Raw genomic sequence first — 21,226 nt, forward strand, 5'->3', positions numbered from 1 at the left:
TCTTTTCCTGCATGCCTGTGCCATCCCCAAGACAGGCTCACCAGCATCTGCCTCAATGTTTTCACATGGAGCTGATTGAGGGGTAGCTTGCTTTGATGGCTTCTCTTAAATGGGATGTTTTGTGTTATCATTCCACTTCATGGGGCCAATTCACCAGCTTGGTTCTTGAGTCTGCCTCCTTCTTTTATTTATTCTGCCTCTAATACCATTAGCAGGAGGAAACACTTGACTGGTGGATGTGAGCATCTGCTCTTTCCGGCATCTGTTCTGTTCCTGGGGTCTCACATCATCGAGCCTTTCCTCTGATCCTCTGTTTTGGTTTGGAGAAGGAAGCCCAGCTGCCTCTCATGTAATAGGATTTCCCATTCTTTCAGCCTCTGGTTTTTCACCTCACCAAGTTCTCGCCCATCAACTTCCTCGTGGTGCTGATCTCTCCCTGCCACATCTCCTACCCCAGGATGTCTGTCATTCCTACAGCTGTCATCCATCTCCATAGCAAACCACTCCTCTCAAGCTTCCTATTTTATAACTCGTTCTCTGTTCTGTTCTCTCTGGTAATTAGCTTTAATTTTCCTACAAAATCCTATGTTGTATAATCTATCTTGTCTGCCTATGTGATAATTAATGGTGAAAAAAAATCCCCCTAGCTGGGAGACAGGTTTCTCTCCACCCTATAAGTTGGGGTCAGAATTCTCTCGATCCTGTAGGTGGTGGACAGGCCCTTGAGCCTGAGACTATGCCACAGGAAATAGATTTCAAACAGAGACTGTAAACTGAACCCACTGTCCCCAGTCATCAGACTACAACAGAATTCCGCATGTGCTCATCTAAAACTGCACACCCTTGAGGGGCATTGTGGTACACTCCTTTCATCCCAGCCCTTGGGGAGCAGAAGCAGGCGGGTCTCTACTTCAAGGCTAACCTTATCTACATAGCAATTTCCAGGCCAACCATGGCTGAATAGTAAGACCTTGTCACACACACACACACACACACACACACACACACACACACACACACACCTAAAAATGCAGGGCCCTGGGTCTTACCCCAGAACAATTGAAAAGTAACATCTCAAATAATACCTGAAATCAGTATTTTAAACAGGTTTGGTGGGGTAACTTTTATGCAGTCTAAGGCTGAATGGCTGGAGAAAGTGTTCCTGATCTGTGTGTATGCACGGAGCATCCTCTGTTCTGAGGATAGAAGGAGATGGCCTAATGCGGGTAACAGTCTTCTATAAGGCTTCCACACAACCTGATGCTGTGGGTATCATCTCCACCCGAGGAAAGCAGGCAGAAAGTCCTGCGTCTTATATCACTACTCTAAGGTGACTAATGTGTCTTAGATGTCCTCTGAGGAACTTTCCTCGGGCTCCCATAGGGAGTGGCTGCCATGGGAGCACACAGTGTACTGTTAAGTGACTAAGATGCTGGAATGGACCATAACAATGACTCACCAATCCCACACTTAACATTCAGAGGACCACTGAAGTCACTGGAAACAAACAGAGCCTGGACAACTAGGCAAAAATGAGCCATGAGAACTAGCAATAAAAGCAGCACCCCACCTCACCCCCTCTTCCGGGCAACACAAGAAGAATGACTTGGTGAAGGCTTGGCTGCGTTTGGCTTGTATGATGACTAGTAACAGATCAACAGGACTGGGCTGAGGAACACCCAGAGTGCTCATAAAACATTCATTTTGGACGTATTATGAAGGGCATCCAGAATCAGTTGATTTGAATTAGTAGACTGAGTACTGCATCTTTCTCACCATGGAAATGGGAATCTTATGATTCAGAGAGGGCCTGGAAGCAACAAGACAGAGGAAAGACAATGTTCTCTGCCCTTGAACATCAGCTCTCCTGGTTCTCAGGTCTTTAGATCCGGACTATGTCATCAGCCCAACAGACCTTGAATCTTGGATTTGAACTACACTGAAGCCAGGCTTCCCACAGCTTCTCCCACCCAGTGTCTGTTTGCACCGCAGGTGGTAATTACAGGCTCATTTTTGGAATATATGGGGTTCCTCTAGCGGGCAACTTGACTGACGACTTCCCCAAACAGCCTTGAAGAAGTCCTTGTGGAAGTGCACTGTCAAATACACTGCTATCATGGCCACTTCTGCCCAGCCCTTAACCCCCTGCATCTCTCCCTTAGGCATCACAATGACAGCTGTCCAACCTTCGCAGGCCCCCCATCTACAAAAGGACATTGGTGGGAGGGCAGACCAGACCCTAAGCAAAGGGAAATTGCACCCTTCAAACAAAGGAGACTTTATTCAAACTGTTGCAATAAGGAAATGAAGTTTCTCTGCAAGCATGACAGAGACCAGTGGGAATTTGTAGCCAAGTTTTATGGTGAGCAAATTTTCTCAGGTGGAAAATTACCAAGAGGAACTGATTAGGTATCACGACTGAAAGAAGTGCCCTGAATGGATGCTGAGGGTGGGAATGCTTAACGGTTTAGATTTAGTTTTAACTTGGATGAGTCCTAGTCAGAAAGTGGGCTCAGAGAAACAGAGGGGGAGGTTTGGCTGTCAGACACCACACAACCCAAGGCAAGACATGATGCCAGCCTCCACCCAAGGGTCGATGAAATGAACTTTGAACTGAGTGTGAAGTTTTAAACAAGCTTTGGATTTGAACTGAAATTGGGCTGGTTTTTTTTTTTTCCTACAGAGTTATATTAACAGTGATACTGTTATTGGACCCAATTTTACAGCAGGTGGAGGAGGGCTGGTAGGGAAAGCCTTCCCCTGTATAGACAAAATAATGGACCCCAGAATGCCCAAGACTGCTTCAGGCTATTGCACTGGTGGTGGTAGGGGGATCAGGTTTCAAGAATCAGACGAACTAAGTCTCCAAGTTGTTAGGTGTGAACACCTGCTGAAATAGAATGCTTGAACAGGCATTTAGAATAACAGGTGGGATTCCAGGGTGCCAGCAAGATCTAAAAATCTGAGGGGACAGTAATTGGCCCAGGTGAATGGCATCCATGCCTTGTACATTCTTGTACTTTCTACACAGAATTCAGCTCCTACAGGACTCCATCCATAAGTGACCCCGCCCCATCCTGCTTCCAGGGAGAGATGTTGAACCCAATAAGTACCCAAACCATGAGAGGCAGAGAGCCATCAGATGCTCTGTGAAAGATGAATCTTCATTTGGAATCTCAAACCCTGGAGAGGAAGCCTGCAACCACTGCCTAACATGGGTTGTAGCCCCCAGCCCAGGAGACTGCAGGCGTAGGGCTCCACATGGGACACAGAAGCCAATCACACTGACATACAGATTACCAGCTGTCCCACTGTGCATCCAGCACTTCCAGTCATCTAGAACTTACCTTCATGTTGTCAGCCTATCAGATTCCAGTCCTAAAATGAGATGTGATTCTGACACCTTACGTGGAAAGAGAAATAACACCAGTCTCAATGAGCTATTTCGGGGACTAAATGAGATGAAAATCAATTCTGCCCTAAGACTTGTTTCTAAAATGTAAACTTGGTCCTATGCAGATGATGTGATGGGGAATAACATTAGTCTAGGACAGCTTGGACTTTTGCTTCTGCATTTTTTGCCCATGAGAAATACTATATGCACACAGGCAACTGCACCCAGATAAACCAGGATGCATAGAACACACACACAAAACACACGACTTACCCCAAACATCTGTCAGCTGCCTCCGTGTATCCTGTGTGCTCTGGACCCCATCCATCCACACAGCTTCAATCTAGGGCTCCCCTACATCCTCACAATTTGTAAGTAGCAACCCTTCTAACCCTTGCTTCCACAAGCAAACTTCAGGCCTGTTATATGTTAGTCACGTAGTATCCATTTAATCACTAGCATGCATGAATTGTTAACAGTTTATTAAGCTTGTATGTCTTTATTTTTATTTGTCACCAATGTTGTATTTGAGTCATGCACCTAGCCCATCTTTCCCATATGACCCATGGTTGTGCAGTTTCCCTTGGTACATTTTTAGGGACTAGAAAGTCATTATAGCAAACTGGCTACCTATGTAAATGTCATCAGCTACTGTTGGGATTATCATTATTACTGAATCTCCGGTACTAAACAAAGCTTTTTTTTTTTCAAAGCTTTTCCTCAATTAGGAATTCATTTTTATTCTCATGCTTTCCACGGGGGTTATACTTCTAATAGCACATAAAAGAATATTCAGGTTCCAGAATATTGAATAACTTGCCCAAGATCACAAAGCAAGTCCCTGACACCTTACTTAAATGTTCTTCCTCTATAATGAGATTGATGACTACCTTAAATGACATCCTAGAGCCTTCACCCAGTAGCTGATGGAAGCAGAAGCGGAGATCCACAGCTAAACACTGAGCAGAACTCCTGGAATCCAGTTGTAGAGAGGGAAGAGTGATGATCAAAGAGGTCAAGACCATGCTGGAGAAACCCACAGAAACAGCTGACCTGAGCAAGTGGGAGCTCATGGACCCCAGTCTGATAGCTGGAGAATCAGCATAGGACCAAACCAGGCCCCTTGAACGTGGGTGTCAGTTGGGAGGCCAGGGCAGTCTATGGGACCTCCAACAGTGGAACTAGTATTTATCCCTAGTGTATGAATGGACTCTGGGAGCCCATTCCACATAAAGGGATATTCTCTCAGCCTAGACACACGAGGGAGGGCCTAGGCCCTACCCCAAATGATGTGACAGACTTGGATGATCCACCATGGGAAGCCTCACCCTCCCTGGGAAGTGGAAGGGGGTGGATGGGGGTTGGTGGGGGGCATGGGAGGATGGGAGGGAGAGGGAACTGGGATTGGTATGGAAAATAAGATTGTTTTTAATTTAAATTAAAAAAAAACCTGCCTCTTGTCTTTGAATCCACACCAAAGCTGTCAAGCAAAGTGCACATGTTAGCGCAGCCATTTGTGAAGAAAATCAAAGGAAAGATATTTAGTCACAAGAGAATCCCTGAACCAAGAATCTGAGAGGATCTCAGGGAAAGGGGGAAATTATAGGAAGGAGAGAAGTCATTGGGCAGCAGGGGTCTCATCTTGAGACTATAGAGGCTGAACAAATAACAAGAAAGGATAAACGACTGACAGGGAGAAAGATAGAGTGGTGGGGATGATGGGATACTCAGGTCCCACCAAAAGGAGTTCCTGCCAGCTCTCACCCATCCATGACCTCATAGATTCAGTCTGATATTTTTCAAAATGAGAAACAAAACCTCCTACTTTGTTAAAGCTATGGTTAGTCTGACTCTGTGTGTATGTGTTAATGTGTATGTATGTGTTTTGTACATGTATGTGGTGCACACATGAGTGTGCAGGTTTGCACTCCTGTACACACAAAGTCCAGAGCAGGACATTATTTGTCTTCCCGCCTCACTCTTGGCCTAATTCCGTTGAGACAGTGTCTCCCACTGAGCAGGAAGCTTGCCATTTTCCCTTGACTAACAAACACGTTCTTGGTATCTGCCTGTTTCTGCCCCTCCCCCATGTAGGGTCCCAGCCATGTGCAGTTATGCACAACTTTTTGGAGGTGCTGGAGATTCGAACTCAGATTCTTGGGCTTGCACAGCGAGCAATCTTATCCAACAAACTAATTCCCAGCATCAGGTTTGCTTATTTGTTTGTTGTTAACATGATAGCACATTTAAAATTTTTCAGGCAGGCTCAAGCCAGCTAATTCCCAACCGCCAGTGAAAGGCCCTGATGAAGTCTGGTACCCCACTCAGAGAACATGAACTCTGATGGACACAAAATATGTTATCATTTATTGTCAATTTCTGCAAAGACACATTTAAGCAACAAAATATACATTTGTCAACCTCTTAGAATTTGTTTTATACATTAACAAATACAATGTGCTACCATAGCAATAAATTAAATGTACACTATTTACATTACATAGGCAGTCGGGATCTACAAATCACCTCCTCACTGAGAGGAAGCAAAGAAAAGTCATCGTCACAGGGTTCACTTCCAAACTACACCTCAGAGGTTCTACCACACAGGCATCTCTTCACATGGAGACATTGGCATACTGGGATCTGGAGGTCAAAGTGATATCACAAGGAGGAAGAGTTGGCATACACGCTAAGGAGCGAGAAGGGGAATCTCACCCTTCCAAGTGGAAATGTCACAAAACCAAAGACAATGGCAACTAATTCCAGTCTTCCAGCCAAGCACACCCTCCCCAGTGATGGTAAGGCCCAGGCCAAAGCCACTTCCCCAGCTGCTGTTCACTAGGAAGATTGCCATTGGCTCTAGGGTTGTCTTTTCTCCCAAGGGAGAACACAGCCCAGCTGAAGAGACATGGGGTTGATGTGGGCAAGGAGCTGGTGGTGAAACAGGCACCAGAGCTTGGTAGGATGCCTCAAAGGCTCTCTACCAAGTGGCAGAAACAGCCTTGTGTACTGTACCAACCTGTCCATGCCTTTGATTGAGGGGTAACTAGAAGCTGGGGAAGGAGCATGGGGGTCCAGAGCATGGCTGACTAACCTGGTCACTGCTGGCCCAGAAACCATAAGCTCTATCTGAACCCCAGGCACTCCCCCACAACACAGCTGTCTTTGCAGACTAAGAAACAATGGACAAAAGGTAATGTTTGAGTTGGCACCTTAAAGGGTCAAAGGAAGGAAAATGAAACCGCTGTGTCCTGCCTAGTCACCTGATCTGGAGAGGCCTGGGGTATAGCTCAGGGGCAGGGTACTGGCTCGCTCAGCATGAGCAGGGCCTTGGGTTCATTCCCAGCACCACCAAAAAGAGGGAAGGATGGAGAGAGCAAGGAAGAGAAGATAGGTCAGAGAATTAGTTCCTTTAATCACTTTCTGTCCTGATTTAGAACAATGAAGCCAACAGTATCTCATGCATCTATGTCCAGGTCACTTTGCCCATCACTGAAGACCCAAGAAGCCCTTTGCTGGAACCCTTCCCCCTCCATTTCCTTCACTCAAGCCCCAGGCTCCTCACTGACCAAGATTTTTCATGATAAAAATTAGGCACAGCTGAGGCCTTAACAATATCCTCCTCCAACCCAGCACCTCCCCAGCTAACAGGCTTCCCCCAAACCCAGGCCTAGGAAATGCAACTGTTTACCCCACCAACAGTAAGTACAGTTGGTACACAGGAAAGGGCCAGAGGCTCTGAGTCTAGTAACAGCTTTGCCCACTAGGTGGCTGTGTGGCTTCAGCCAAGTTCTTTCTGCTCATGGGGAGGATGACATGATTGGATGAGATGCAAACAGTCCAGAAGGCTTGAGTATCAAATGGTGCCCACAAAACTGAACCACGGGTTATTTTCCAAGAAGCACCATGTGACATTCAAAATTACAGACAGAAACTCTGGCTAAGATCTATCTGGAGCTCTCCCACATCTGTTTTTGATGTATCAACAGAGCTGGAGGATCTGGGTGCCAATTAACACCTGCAAAATATAGTTTCTGCAGCGAGTCAGGCAATCCCCAGAGCCAGAGTTGTGACCAGGAGAACCCCTAGTGGGGGCAACAGTAGAACCCCAAATACAAGCAAAAGCCTCATCTACACAGAACCAGTCGCATAAAGGAGCTTCCGCAAGACTCTAAAACCTAAGACTGGGAACAACCAGGATGGACCTGCTAGATAGAGAGAGGCATGTATCTCAACAGCAAATCAAAGATGAAGACCACAGCCCGGTGCCTCTCAGTTCCTCTGTACACAGTCATCCATCCTGGCCACTGGCCCAGAAGCAGAGGCAACGCCTGGCCTAGAGGTAATGCCTGCAGGGAAACAGGCAAAGCAGTGGGGTCAAGACTTAGAAGGTTTCCAGCGATGACAGTGCAGGACAACCTGGAAGCTCCTCAGGACCCAGACCATAATACAACACAGCACAGCCACCAAGCAAAGGTAAAACCATCCAACCTAGAGAAGGGAGCCAGAGTCCTGTAAGGGTTTCAAAGAAAACACAGTTTGACCTTTCAAGTTCAAACAGAATCCTGCCAGCAGAACACAGCCAGGATCCACCCGCCTCCTTCTAGCAGTGGGCGCCGCTAGGCTGGCTTTTAATGAAAGCTAAATAGATATTCTGTTGACCTTCTAACTAGAACAAACCTTACCAGACTAGTATTTCACATAAGCAGGTTCCCCAAGTGGAGTGAAGGCTACAAATAAGTGTGTGGGGAATGAAGGAACAAAATTGTTCTCCGATGACAAAAGCAGTGGGGACATAGTTACAATACAGGCCCCAAAAGCTGTGTCGCCCTTCTGTACTTTGGCTTGGGAATAGAAGCCTATGCAGACAAAGCACTTGGTGGGAAATCTTGTCATCTGCTCACTGAAGCAGGAGCTCAGAACCAGAGCAGCCCTGTGCCAGGGACCTATGTGTACTTACTGGGGCAGGATCTTCAAGTGCCTCTTGTTTAGACCCAGTGTTTAGACTGGCAGATACTCCACCCCATTCCCAGCAGCTGTACGGCTCTACAAACCCAGAAGGTTGAGAAGCCAAAGGGAGCTCTTCAGGATGAGCAGGCTCACCTAGAGAAGGTGGCCATGGCTAGAAGTGAAGGTGGCCATGGCTAGGAGTGCAGATGTCTGTGGTGTATAAAGCACAGGCTCATTGGGCCTGGCTTCAGGAGCCCTGCAGATGGGACAACTGCCTGGAGGCCTGCAAATGGAGATGGGGAGAACAGGACTGGGGACTGAGCCTAGAAGCCCACAGAGGTGGAAGGACATCATAGTGTTCCCAATGCTAAGTTCAACTGGCACACACCGGCCTGACCACAAGTTGTCAAGTCACCCACACTACATCTCTCCCCTCTGTCTCACCTAAGAGATGGATTGAACTATGTCTTTTCTGAATTCTCACAGAAGTGCAGAGCTGGACCCCAGATGAGCCTGCCCACTCAGAAGCTTTCCTCAGCCAACAAACATCACTGCACTGGCCATGCATCCGCCCTAGACTCCTCACACTCCTGGACGCCCACTCAGTTGTAGGAAAAATATTCACTCAAGAAGAAAAGCCACCAGGGCTTTTCTCACCATGAGAATGATCAGCAGCTTGTGTAAAACTAGAAAGGAAAACCTTGAGACCACAGTCAAGGAAGCATGCAGCCATGTCCCGCACACACCTAGCTCTGACTCTGAGCTTCCACCAGCCTGAGTCTTCCCTAAGGGGACCCTAGCAGCAGGAACAGAGCTCCCTAGACCTGGGCCAACAGATGTGTCAGAAGTGCTTATCACAGGAGTGGTGAGATACAACCTGGAAGATGCTGGGAAATTCCTGGAAAAGCAGTCTTTCCACCATATCCAGGAAGGCACTGCACTGTGACCCAAGACAGGCAGCACCCATCAACCATTCTGTAGCCATCTCTGCTCCCCACCACACAACCCCCTCTGTCTCTGGAGCAGACGAGCTCTCCAGCTTCTCACTGAGACCCCTGAGACCCAGAATCCCCCTTGCCCAACTCTTTTCCAGCAGGTAAAACAAGATGACAGTTGACTTAAATAACCGGTCACATCAGGAGGTCAGGAGTAGAGGTTGGGGCTTTCAGGTCTGTGGAGAAGGAGCCAGCAAGGCCATGGCCAGGTCATGGAACAGACAGCGGGTCTGCTGGGCAGGTGGCCAGTGAGACAGCAGGCCTGAATGGTCAGAGTAGTGGATGGCACCCCCAAACCGCTGAAATAGGAGCCTTCTGCAGGCCAGAATCAAGACTTCCCTGAGGAAATAAGAAAGGGGAGATAGAGAACAAGAACTGGGTAAAAGGGGAGAAAACAGGCTGGAGTCAGGATGGGGAACCCACTTGCCTGTGTCTATATTCGGGACAAGGAGGGGGCCAAATAGAAGGGGGATTTAGGCCCAGAAGCTGTGTGTAAGCATTGTGCTACCACAGAAGCATCCAAAGTGCATCACAGATGGTGGAGGCCAGCATCACACTCCCATTTTCTCTTGTTTTCTCATGAACAGGTTTAACACAAAGTGGGCTCAACTGTACCCTTCTCCTTGGTCCCAACTCACTCACACTCCTGAGAGCCCTCACAGAGTAGGTGAGGGTTACAATGGGTCTAAGGTGACTTCACTCTCAGAAGTTCACTAGAGTATCACACCAGGAACAGACCACCCTAGGGGTGTCCCTCACAGCAATGGCTGGGTGGGGGCTTCTCATGTCTTATGGGGAAGATCTTTTTCAGCCTGGAGCCTTAGCCAAAAATACAAGGAGACACAGATTGCCTGTAAACAGGAAAGCAAGGGTAAACTGAGGAATTTCTCCCTCCAGGGAAGGAAGTCAGCTTTCGACTACTTCCCCTTCTAGCTACTACAACCAGCTCCATCCAGTGTAGGAAGCTATCCCAACGCCACTGGACAACCCTTCCCAGGCACTGTTCTAAGCCCCTCCTTCCCCTAGAAGGCCTGGAGATGTCCATCAATGGTAGCCCTCAGCATCCCTCACAAAGCCACAGACACTCTGACCTTAAGGGAACCACTCGGGGCCACTGTAAGACACTCACCTTAGACAGGGGAAGGACTCCGCTTTCACATTAGTGACCCTGTTTAAGAAATACACAAGAATGTCTCAAAAGCCAGACATCAATCACCTCCACTTACAGCTTCTAAACACTCAGTTCCCAAAAATCTGAAGGGACTTGGGCTTCCAGGGGCCAGCAGAACCCACTTCACATCTGGGCAGGACTGTGTGCAAGGATAGGGCTCTATTGCAGGAGTGGCACAGGGGGCTGGTGAGCCCTGAGCCTGGTGTCTGTACCATGTAAGAACAGAAACCATCACCCCCAGGTCTAGCAGAACATCCTTCTCCACCTGCCTTAGGGAGCCCTTTCGAACACTCTCTGAGGTGCTCTCTACAGCCCACTGGAAAGAAGACTGGGGGTCCTGGAATGTGGGGTGTAGGGCTCATGGGGCCCTTCCATAGCTGCACACACCATCCTTACCGCACTGGAGCTAGCATGGCTGAGTTTATCAAAGCGGAATTTCAGGTTTGACCTCGGGGAGTTTCTGCTTTTGGCATCTAAGAAAAAAAAAAAAAAAGACGCGGGATTAAGGAATTAATCTAGCAAAATCAGAATAGTGAGAGAGGGGACCTTGGAGACTGGACCTCAACCTCCCGCAAAGGATGCTCGCTAACAGGTATCCACTCTTGTTTAAGAGTACTCAGACGCTGAGAAATGGTGTGCCCTAGTTATTGAACATGGGTCATGTTAAAATTAAATATCTTCTAAATTAAACTATGGAAGCTTATAAGGAAACAGACCACATTCAAGGAAGATAACAGATTTTCAAAATTTGCCATTTCCTCATTATATTGCCAGGTTTTGCTGTAATCTGTGCCCTCGCATCTGCTGTATCCTTTTATCAGAAATTCGCTCAGGTAGTAGGCTATTCATCTCTCCTCAACCCCAAGCTCAGGGTGTCTCACTGGGAGCCTGAGATCAATCTTGATGAGAGTATTAAGACTACTGAAGTTGGCAATGTTACAAACCAGGGCTTGGCTTACAGTTTTGCTGTCTAGATTTAAGAAACCAATGGAAAATAATAATACATGAAATAAGCCAGGGAAGGTGTTGTGCCTGCAGCCACTTCATTGTGAAGAGCAGCAGAGGAACCGCCGTGTTCCCAGTGTTTGAGAACTACTACCAAATTCAGCAAAAAGGCTATTGGTACCACTGATGAAATGAGCGCTGTCTTCCTGATGTAAAATGTCAACATAGGTAATAATATCCATCGACACCCACATGGGAACCAGATTTGACTGTCATCTGCCACCTTAAACTGGCTACAGGTACCAGAGTTAGTACCAGTGAAACTGTCCTTTGAGAATCATATAGACATATAAGATGCAGTAAAGAATATTGTATATTTTGCCATTATTTGCAAACTATGTTTCAGATCCATCATATTGGTAAAGTTTACTGTGTTCATGCAAAACAAGTACATGTGCACGTACACAAGTACATACACATACATGTACACATGCATGCTATAAGACCCTCCCTGAGTGATCCCGATGATTCCCTTTTTGTGCCAAGAAGCTTGAGTATGAATGACCAGTGACGGGGTTTACAATTACAGAAGACCGACAGGCCATCTCTCCTCTTAGCCTGCCTTTCCTCACACTCACTGGAGCAGCCAGAAACAGGTTCCCAGACCTCCAAGCCCACAATGCATGGGGTTAGAGGTCAAAAGCAGATGTCGGTATAATACAGTCTGGGGTGTACCTCCTTGGGGTGTTGTTGCCATTGGGGATGATTCCACACCTGTTCCACATTTCCTCCTGCCCTGAGTGACCTTAACCCAGTTGCAGACACTCCCGGAGCCTCCCTCCACTCAAACCCTGTCCAAGACAGCAGGCTGGCATTCATTCCTTTTGATATTTATTTAGTGCCACAAAGGACACAGTTTGCTATTTAGTTAGTTAGTTAGTTAGTTTTTCAAGACAAGGTTTCTCTGTAGCTTTGTAGACCAGGCTGGTCTCTAACCCACAGAGATCCGCCTGACTCTGCCGCCGAGGTGCTGGGATTAAAGGTGTGTGCTACCACCGCCCATCAAGGACACAGTCTGGTGACATATTTTCTTGTTCACTCCATCAATATTTAACCAAGCTTTTAAAACATCAGGAAATGTGTCTGACTACTCCATTTTACAAATGGGGAAACTGAGGGTTGGGAGGCAAACTTGTTAGTGCAAAAGCTGGGATTGGAATCTGTCTCAAGATCTGCATGACCACCAGGCGCTGAATCAAAGGAAGCTGTGAACTACTCCATTAGCTGGGAAGCCCGTCACAAAGTCCCCTGTATCTCACTACATCCTACTTTTGACATTGTTTGGTCTCTACCCAGTGATACCAGTAGAATACCACTCCCACCCCAGCCATTCTGAAAATCAAAAATAACTCTAGATATTGCCACAGTCCCATGGGGAGCAAGAACACCCCTAGCTGAGAAATGGCTGGTCACACTAATGCTTTATTGCAGTCCCATGACACACATTTAGGCTAATAGCTGTATGTTTCTTACAGTGTGTGCTCATCAGATCTTTATAGGGAGCTGAAGAAGTCCTGAGTGAGTGTGTAACGAGCACGTGAAATCCTGAGTGAGTGTGTAAAGAGCACATGAAGTCCTGAGTGAGTGTGTAAAGAAAGAACAGGTGAAGTCCTGAGTGAGTGTGTAAAGAGCAGGTGAAGTCCTGAGTGAGTGTGTAAAGAGCACATGAAGTCCTGAGTGAGTGTGTAAAGAAAGAACAGGTGAAGTCCTGAGTGAGTGTGTAAAGAGCAGGTGAAGTCCTGAGTGAGTGTGTAAAGAAAGAACAGGTGAAGTCCTGAGTGAGTGTATTGACACAGACACAGCCATATCAAGGACCCAATGCCTCAGGCCCATGGAAATGCCAAAGCCTCTGCCACCATCGTGAGGCTCAGAGAGATGGCAAAGCCCTTCTCTGGTCAGAGTGTGGATGATACGAGTGTTTACAAATGACAAAACCTACCAACTGCCCTTCCTCTTCCTGGATGTTTACAGCCTGAGACTGCTCACCTATAAATACCTTCTGCTGAGACCAACTAACCCCTCCCCACAGTCCCACCTGGGTGAAGATCATGTCACACTGGGTTCTTGGTGGGCCCTGAGAGCTGACCCCTTTCCTTTTCCTCCAGCATGGTACTCCCTACTCTGCTCAACTGTAGAGATCTCAGAAACCTGAAACACCCAGGCCACCACTTTCCCTAAGCGCTAACTATCAGTAAATCCTACGTCCAATGCTCTGCCTGACCCTGGCTCCCCTAAGTGCCCACGGGGCCTCTGCTGGTGCCTCTTCCCAGCCCCCACCAATCCTTTCAATGCTCAGCATGCAGCTGCCAAATGGTCCTTCTCAATGCCGGGTGGCACCTCCAGTACCTTCAGTGGCTTTTACCAACAACACCTGTGTCCTCACCAGGCCTCCTGGCAGCCCCCTGTCCCCTCTCTCACCTCCCCATGACCCCCACTGCACTGAACCTCATGCACTGCGAGAACACAGTCTTGTACTCCTCCAGCCTCCTCCACTGCTGTTTCCTCTTAGTGCCAGGTGCTCAGCATCCCTGCTGTGGCATTGGCCCTGGGTGACGACAGGGTAGGGCAAGAGATGAGCAGAGAATGTCCAGCTTTCTAATCCCTCAGTCCTAACTCCATCATGGAATCTCATGAAATCATTCAGTTCTCTAGGCCTCAGTTTCCCCATATATAAGAAGATACGAATGTGACCTTTGTATGTTTGGACAGATGGAGTAAAGTGGTAGAGGTGACGGCCCTGACATCTTGGAAAAGGAGAAGCCGGCCAGTCCAGCATGCCTGGGGTGCATGCCCTTGGGCCAGCAGCCAGGGCGCAGCTCTGCCCTCCCAGCTACATCACACACATCTTCACAGGCCACTGACCTGTGGGACTCCGGCTCATGATGATGGGGGTGGCAGCAGCTCCCACACCGGGGCTCTCGCTGCTCGGGGACGGGCTGTAAGCAAACACCTCCTGCTTGAAGGGTGAGGTCGTGGATGGCTGGCTGCTCTGCGGAGAGAAACTGGGTGAGCAAGGCCAACGTACCCCCGTGTCCCACAGCTGTCCTGGGATGGACCATGCAAGTCACTGCTTCCAACCCCACGTTCAACCTCAGCCTTTCCCTGACCCCTTCCCTTTCCAGTTGGTGTCCCCCTGGCAGGGACAACCTCCACTGCTGCCTTAAACACTCTGTTGAGACAGAGTCCCTTCACTCACTGCTCTCATTTGATAGTAGGCCACACCTTCCCCATGTTATTTGAAAGCACAGTATAACCATCTGAGCCCCAGAATGCTGCTCCCTGGTTGAATGGGGCACACTTACCCCACTGTCACACTCCTCCATGGCCTCACCCTCCCCTGCGGTGCTGCTGAAGCTGCTGGTGCTGGAGGAGGAACGGGAGATGTTGGCACGGCCATTCTCCTTCAACTTTATGAAGGGCCTGTGGGGAATGGGAAGCAAGGCGAACGGAGAGTGAGGCAAATCCACCAGAGGACTCAGCTTGCCCATGGTGGTTCCCCCAGCCTCTGCCAGGTGGTCCTTGTATTCCAGAGACTTCCAAAGGCAAGAACTGTCACTCTCAGCTTGCCTGGAGGCAGAGCACATAAGCCAGGACTCCAAATAGCTACAGCCAGCCTTTCCCAAACCCCAACTCTCTTACTTCTCTTTGTTGGGACAGATTTCTGGAGAGCTGGGATTTGATGAGGTCTCAGACTTTATCTCCTGAGAAGAGTGTCCACCATCCGGGGTTTTGGGAGTGCTGGAGGCACTGTCACTACGAGGAAGAGAATGAAGAGAAGTGAGACCTGGGAGCCAGGGCCCTGCCCTTGTCCACCCCTGACCCTAGTCAGAGCTTAGGCTGTGGGGGCCAGTACACAGAGTGTAGCCACCTTGTCCCTCCCCACCTGAGCCTTTGAGACTACACAGACAGCAGAAGTTTCTCTGTACAATAAAGGCCAACCTGGATTCATAGTGATGGTCCAAGGCCACCAAGCAGGGGCCCTGACTTGATGGCCTTCAGCCAAAGTCTACCCCTCTCCCTTGCTGACCATCCCACCTCTCAGGGCTCCAGATCAATTTAAGGCCACACAGGGAACTGAATGGGACCCATACAGGAATCAACCCAGTACCCATGGATTCCTGAGAGATGCTGGGGGGCCACCTACTGTAATAACTCTTGAGGACATCCTACATGTCACAAGGCAGTCCTGGATATTGGGGAGTGAAGGGATACTCTAAGCCCAAGGATCGAAGAGCTCCCTTCCTCCTGCAGTTCAGCAAATACTGGGACCAGGACGGCTCTGTGCTCAGTTCACTTGTTTTTTCTTTTACACTTCTGAGTCCCAGGACCACTGATTTCTGTTTTGCTTTGTTTTTTTCAAGAGTTACTTACTCACTTATTTATTGTTTATGTGTGTTTTCCTGCATGTATGTATGTGCACCACATGCCTGCCTGGTGTACTCATGGGTTTTCAGAAAGCATTGGATCCCCTGGGACTGGAGTTAGAAATGCTTGTGAGCCTCTGTGTGGATGCTGGGAACAGAACCCGGGTCCTCTGCAAGAGCAGTCTGTGCTCTTAACCTGTGCTCTTAAGCGCTGAGCCATCTCTCCAACCCTTCGCTGTACTTTTTATAGTAGCAGCATTAATGAAGCATAATACACATGCCATATAACTCATCTATTTAAAGTGGACAATGAAACAATTTTTTAATGTCCGTGGAATTAATTGTGCAGCCATCGCCACAACCTGATTTTAGAGCATTTTAAGGCCTCTTAAAAGAACCCCTGCCTCGTCAGCAATCACTGGCCACCCCACCCCTAACTATTTCTTTCTGTCTCTATGGGCTTTACCTAGCCTGGACATTCCATAGGAACGGGGCTTGACAACATACGGGTCTTCACGTCACTTCTTCTAGCTTAACATTTTCAAAGTATGCCCGTGTTGTAGCCTGCATCGGCACCTCGTTACTTGTGGATTCTTACAAAATAATACTACATTTTGTGGGTACACTGATTTCATTTTACTTATTTATTAGCCAGCTGGCAGGCCCTTCAGTTGCATACACTTTGAGGTACCATGAATAACAACGCTGCAACCTACTAAAGGTGTGTGCTGGCGTTGTTATGGACAACTGTTTTCAATTCTCATGGTCTCTCTCTCTATATATATATATGGGGGGGGATCAGTAGGTCCTATGGTAACTCTATGTTTATCCCTTTGAGGACTGCCAGACTCTTTTCCAAAGCGGATGCACTATCTCACGTCCCCACCAGCAAGGTGCAAATGTGCCAATATCCCCACATCCTCTCTAGCACTTGTTACTTACCTTTAAGATCACAGGCCCCCTGGAGGTGCTAATGGCCTACATAAACTCTGTGTGTATATGTGTGTTCTGCCTGTCTGCCTGTCAGTCTCTCTCTGTCTCTCTCTGTGTGTCTCTCTGTGTCTCTCTCTCTGTCTCTCTCTCTGTCTCTCTCTCTGTCTCTCTGTCTCTCTGTCTCTCTCTCTCTCTCTCTCTCTCTCTCTCTCTCTCTCTCTCTCTGTGTGTGTGTGTGTGTGTGTGTGTGTGTGTGTGTGTGTGTGTGTGTGTAGCAAATGCATGTGTGCATGTATGTGCAGGTGCTTTCGACTGCCTGTGCCTGTGGAGGTCAGAAGTCAACATGGGGTGTGTTCCTCCATAGCCTCCACCTCATCTTCTGAGACAGTCACTCCCTGAAACCAAAGCTCACCAACTGACCTGGGAGCCCCAGCGATCCTCCTGTCACCACACCCAGACTTTCATAGAGATGCTGGGGATCCCCCCCCCAAGCCTTCATACTTGCCCAGCAACACTACACACTGAGCCACTTTCCCAACCCTCCATGCTTTTGGTGACTTTCTGACTATTAAAACACAGGGTTGGGTCCCACAATGAACTTCCCTCCGAGACAGACACAACAGGAATTTCTCCTCTCCTGTCTTTGGAGATCCCACACACACACACACACACACACACACACACACACACACACACCCTGTGCAGTCTGTCCTCTCTCTTCCTTCCCAGCTGTCTTTGCCAGCTCTTGATCCTCTACTTGTCTGTGAACACTGGGGCTCTAAACACCCTCTCTGAGAAGTCATAGGGATCTGTTCAATTTCTTTGCATCAGCAACTGCCATCACTGCCCAGCTCTCCGATCAGGCAGGACCTCTCTCCTAAACACAAGTGACAGGATGTACAGGTAGTGAGGCCAGGGTTCCAAGGAAGCCTGACACTGGGAAAACCTGTCTCCATGCTTGGGTACCTGACAGTTATAAGGAGAAGGGAGCTGACAGGCCCCATAGCTGGGATGGAGTCCAGGCCCTGACAGTTACCATCGTGTCCGGCTGTCCCCCTGGCCTTCAGAGCCCGAGTGCAGGCGGGGGAAGAGTCCAGACCGCCGCTTGATGGGGCTCCGTGACTGATTCTTCACGGTTGCTGCGGCCACCGGAGGCTGCCGATAAAACCACCACAGTGAGTGTATGTGCCTACCCCTCCCTCCCACCCCTCTTCTGGTCTACACATGACTCTTGGTCTGGTGAGACCCCAGAAAACAGCAAGGGGATGAGACCCCAACACTTGAGCCACTCATGGCCTCTTTCCTGTTCTCCTGTTCTTAAGCAAGGCCTGTGGCAGCAAGCAATGTTCCAACAGGGCCTCGAGCTCATGGAGGATCACAGAGTCACCATAGTGGAGTCAGATGCCAAGCTGGCTGGGACAATTTAGGGAATCACAGATTGAAAGATCTAGAGAGTCCTTGAAGTAGCCAGCTGTGACCTTTCACCTTGCTATTGAGAAAACCAAGAATCAGAAAATAGAGGGATGTGTCAGGGCCAGCTGCAATAAGGACCCGGGGCTCCTGACTACCGCAGCTTGTGAATAAACGGACCCAGGCAGGAGTTGCAATAACAAATCAAATAAAAGCCACTGAGCTGAGTCCACCTGCACTGATGGCAGTGGGGAGCCGGCCAAGGTCTCGGGTCAACAGCCTCGTGGTGGGAAGGGTACACAATGGTGAAAGTTTGAGCAAGAAGGCATAAAAGCCTAAAGCCTGCTAAGTGTCTGGCCCCAGCCCCAATGCCACTCATGTGCTGTGTCACTTTGGGAGAATGGTTAAGCTCTCAGGCCTCAGTTTCCCAATCCAAAGGAAATCACCCTGCTCTGCTGATATGACCTTCTGAGAGAAACAAGACAGTAGATGTGAAAATATTAGGTAAATCAAGTCATTGCTCAAGGCCATTTGTAATAAAAGTCAACATCTCGGTGAGTCTATTCTGCTACTTAAACAATTTTCAAAGAAAATTCCAATCCATACAAGTCAAAAGCCACTTGCCTTACTAATGTCTGGCTATGTGGTTCCCTCACCTGCCCTTGGTGTGATTCAAAAGGTCTAAGCTCGCAGACCCACAGGGCTGTCTCTCCCTGAGAGCTGAACACACAGTATGAAGAGGCTAAATTTTGTATCAGGAAGTCCTCCATTCAAACCCCAGAACTTCATCTTAGCTGGTTGACTTTCAGTAAGTTACCTAACCTCTCTGAGGCCCCTTCTCCTGAATTGTGGGATGGAGAATGGCCCTGTGTCTACTCAGACAACTGTGATAGGGTTCAGGTAGGGTCTTGTGTATTGATCACCAGCTCAGTGCCTGGTGTGGAGCAAGCTGGGGTGGCCACTGTTGTCATCAACAGGGTCTCCCTCATGAGCCCCCAAGCTCAGTTCTTAAACAAACTCAGAGAAAAAATTCATAGTACAAACCGACCCCAGGAGCAGGCTGGCAAGGAAGTGCCACAGGACCATTGTCACAGAGCAGAGGCTGGGTCACCTGTTCAGCAGCTTCAGTGTCCCTAGCCCAAACCTGGGGTGGAACACACCCTTTCTCCCTCCTCCTCCTCCACATGCTGGCCCAGAATCCAGAGTACTCACTGAGAAGGTGGTCTTGGTGACCTCCACGCTGTTGTGGACACTACCCCCACTGAGGCTGCCAGGAATGTTCCCACCATGCAGCTTCCTCTGGCTACCCACCATGGTCTCCATGGAATGGCTGCGAACACGGATGGCTCTCTGTGAGGGATGGGGAGTGGCAAAGGTCTGAGAGTCAGTACCTGGTCCCTCTAGATGACTCTTTCCTGGGCTCACATGTCCATATGCATGCACACACTAGCATGAGCATGTAAACAGTCACAAAGCCCACACCTCAGTCACTGGTATTTGCAGAGTTCTCTAAATTCTGTCCAGGCAGGGTCTGAGGGCTCAGTGGTGCAAAGTGGGCCAACCTGGTATCCTTCTTTTATGGGAAGGGGGAAGCAAGGCCTGGAGATCAGCAAACTTCGGTGACACTGTCTAGTTTACAACTCAACATCTCTGGGTTATGGGTTCCTTGTCATTAAAATGACTGTCATACATCCCACACAGGATGGAGACTGAACACAAGTGCCAGACTGAACACCGACTCCTTTTTATTTTGACTTTTATTTTTTGGTGTGGCATTGAGGAATGGACCTACGATCTCCCTCACTCTGAGAAAGAGCTCTACCACTGAACGACATCACCGACCACACATCAGTTCTGTGTTCACAAAGCTAAGGGACCCTGCAGGTGTTTGGCTTCTCTGGGACTTATGCGAAATGGAATAGGGTATGTCTACCCAAGGAGTAACAGCAAGAACATGTAAAGCTCTACAGAGAGAGCCCAGTGAATCACAAACGTAGCTTCTCATATTGTTAATATTAAGCATACTGTATTTCCTGTGTGCTCAGCACCACACCAAGTTCTAGAACAGCGGTATTGAGGCCAAAGAGGCATTAGTCCAAAGAGTGCCCCCCCCAAAAAAAACACTCCTAAGAGTAGACTACAATGCAAGACCCAGTGTCTGTGATGATGTATCAATCAGTTGTTCTGAGGCCCAAAGAGCAAAGGCTCCTGGATACCTGCACTATTGGTGGCTCAAGTACAGGTACCAAACTCCAGTTGGCAGAACTCTGGCTGATAGAACCAACATCCATTCCAATGTCTCTTCCTCCTCCTCCTCCTCCTCCTTGGAATGCAAAGTACCCAAGCTCAGTGTAAAGCACTCGCTTAACTCATCCCTTCCTAAAGAAACAGGAGACTGTCTGCTGGTGGCTTTGGGGGAAAAGCACAGGAGCCATTTGGGAGGCAAAACCTGGCAACAAAGTTGAAGAGCCCCGGACCACACAGGGGAAGGAAGAAAGTACATGTGTGTCTTGACCAACTGAGCCTGGACTTCCTGCTACAGTCATTGGTGGATTTTCCTTACCATGGTGTGAGCCCATCACCCTAGCATCAAGAAACAGATATGGACTAAGTTATAGCCCACTCCCTCCTTTCTGGACTCAGGCATGTGCACACCCTATGTGCCCACTAACAGATATATCCAGAGGAAAAGAAAAGCCCCCTTCCTTCCCTTGAGACATCCAGGAAGAGCTCCAAATTGGCACAAGTCTTCAGAACCCCAGCGACAACTTTGAGACCTGTAAATGGCAAAGGGCCTCATTGGGCATGCCATGCCCTCCGGACAAAGACTCAGAAAGGCTACTGGAGCATGTAAAAGACCTCCCCATCCAGACAAGCCCACCAACAATAAGGTGTGGGACTACCAGCCTCAAATTGACATCATGTAGCCTCTATTGTCTGAATCAAAGATGCCCCATGAGGGATGTCACTTCTCCCCTCTCTGGACCAGAGAAAAGTTGCCTAG

General features: G+C 48.5%; 1 protein-coding gene across 5 annotated transcripts in view; it reads right to left on the reverse strand.

The window, feature by feature from the left end:
• Positions 1–5,738: 5,738 nt before the first annotated feature.
• The window catches only part of Rap1gap2 (RAP1 GTPase activating protein 2), a 182,639-nt gene continuing 167,151 nt past the window's right edge, over positions 5,739–21,226 (reverse strand). For 4 of the 5 annotated variants that reach the window (XM_035447791.1, XM_027426789.2, XM_035447790.1 and 1 more), the window contains 8 exons: positions 19,435–19,572; positions 17,849–17,967; positions 15,155–15,268; positions 14,818–14,935; positions 14,378–14,504; positions 10,907–10,983; positions 10,469–10,507; positions 5,739–9,678 (listed from right to left, as the gene is read on the reverse strand). In XM_035447791.1, coding sequence (XP_035303682.1) covers positions 10,499–10,507; positions 10,907–10,983; positions 14,378–14,504; positions 14,818–14,935; positions 15,155–15,268; positions 17,849–17,967; positions 19,435–19,572 — 702 coding nt within the window. In that variant the 3' untranslated portion in view covers positions 5,739–9,678; positions 10,469–10,498. The remainder of the gene's footprint in view (positions 9,679–10,468; positions 10,508–10,906; positions 10,984–14,377; positions 14,505–14,817; positions 14,936–15,154; positions 15,269–17,848; positions 17,968–19,434; positions 19,573–21,226) is intronic. The other variant, XR_003487282.2, reaches the window with a different exon arrangement.

This window comes from Cricetulus griseus, chromosome 7 (assembly GCF_003668045.3).
Source record: "Cricetulus griseus strain 17A/GY chromosome 7, alternate assembly CriGri-PICRH-1.0, whole genome shotgun sequence".
Lineage (NCBI taxonomy): Eukaryota > Metazoa > Chordata > Mammalia > Rodentia > Cricetidae > Cricetulus > Cricetulus griseus.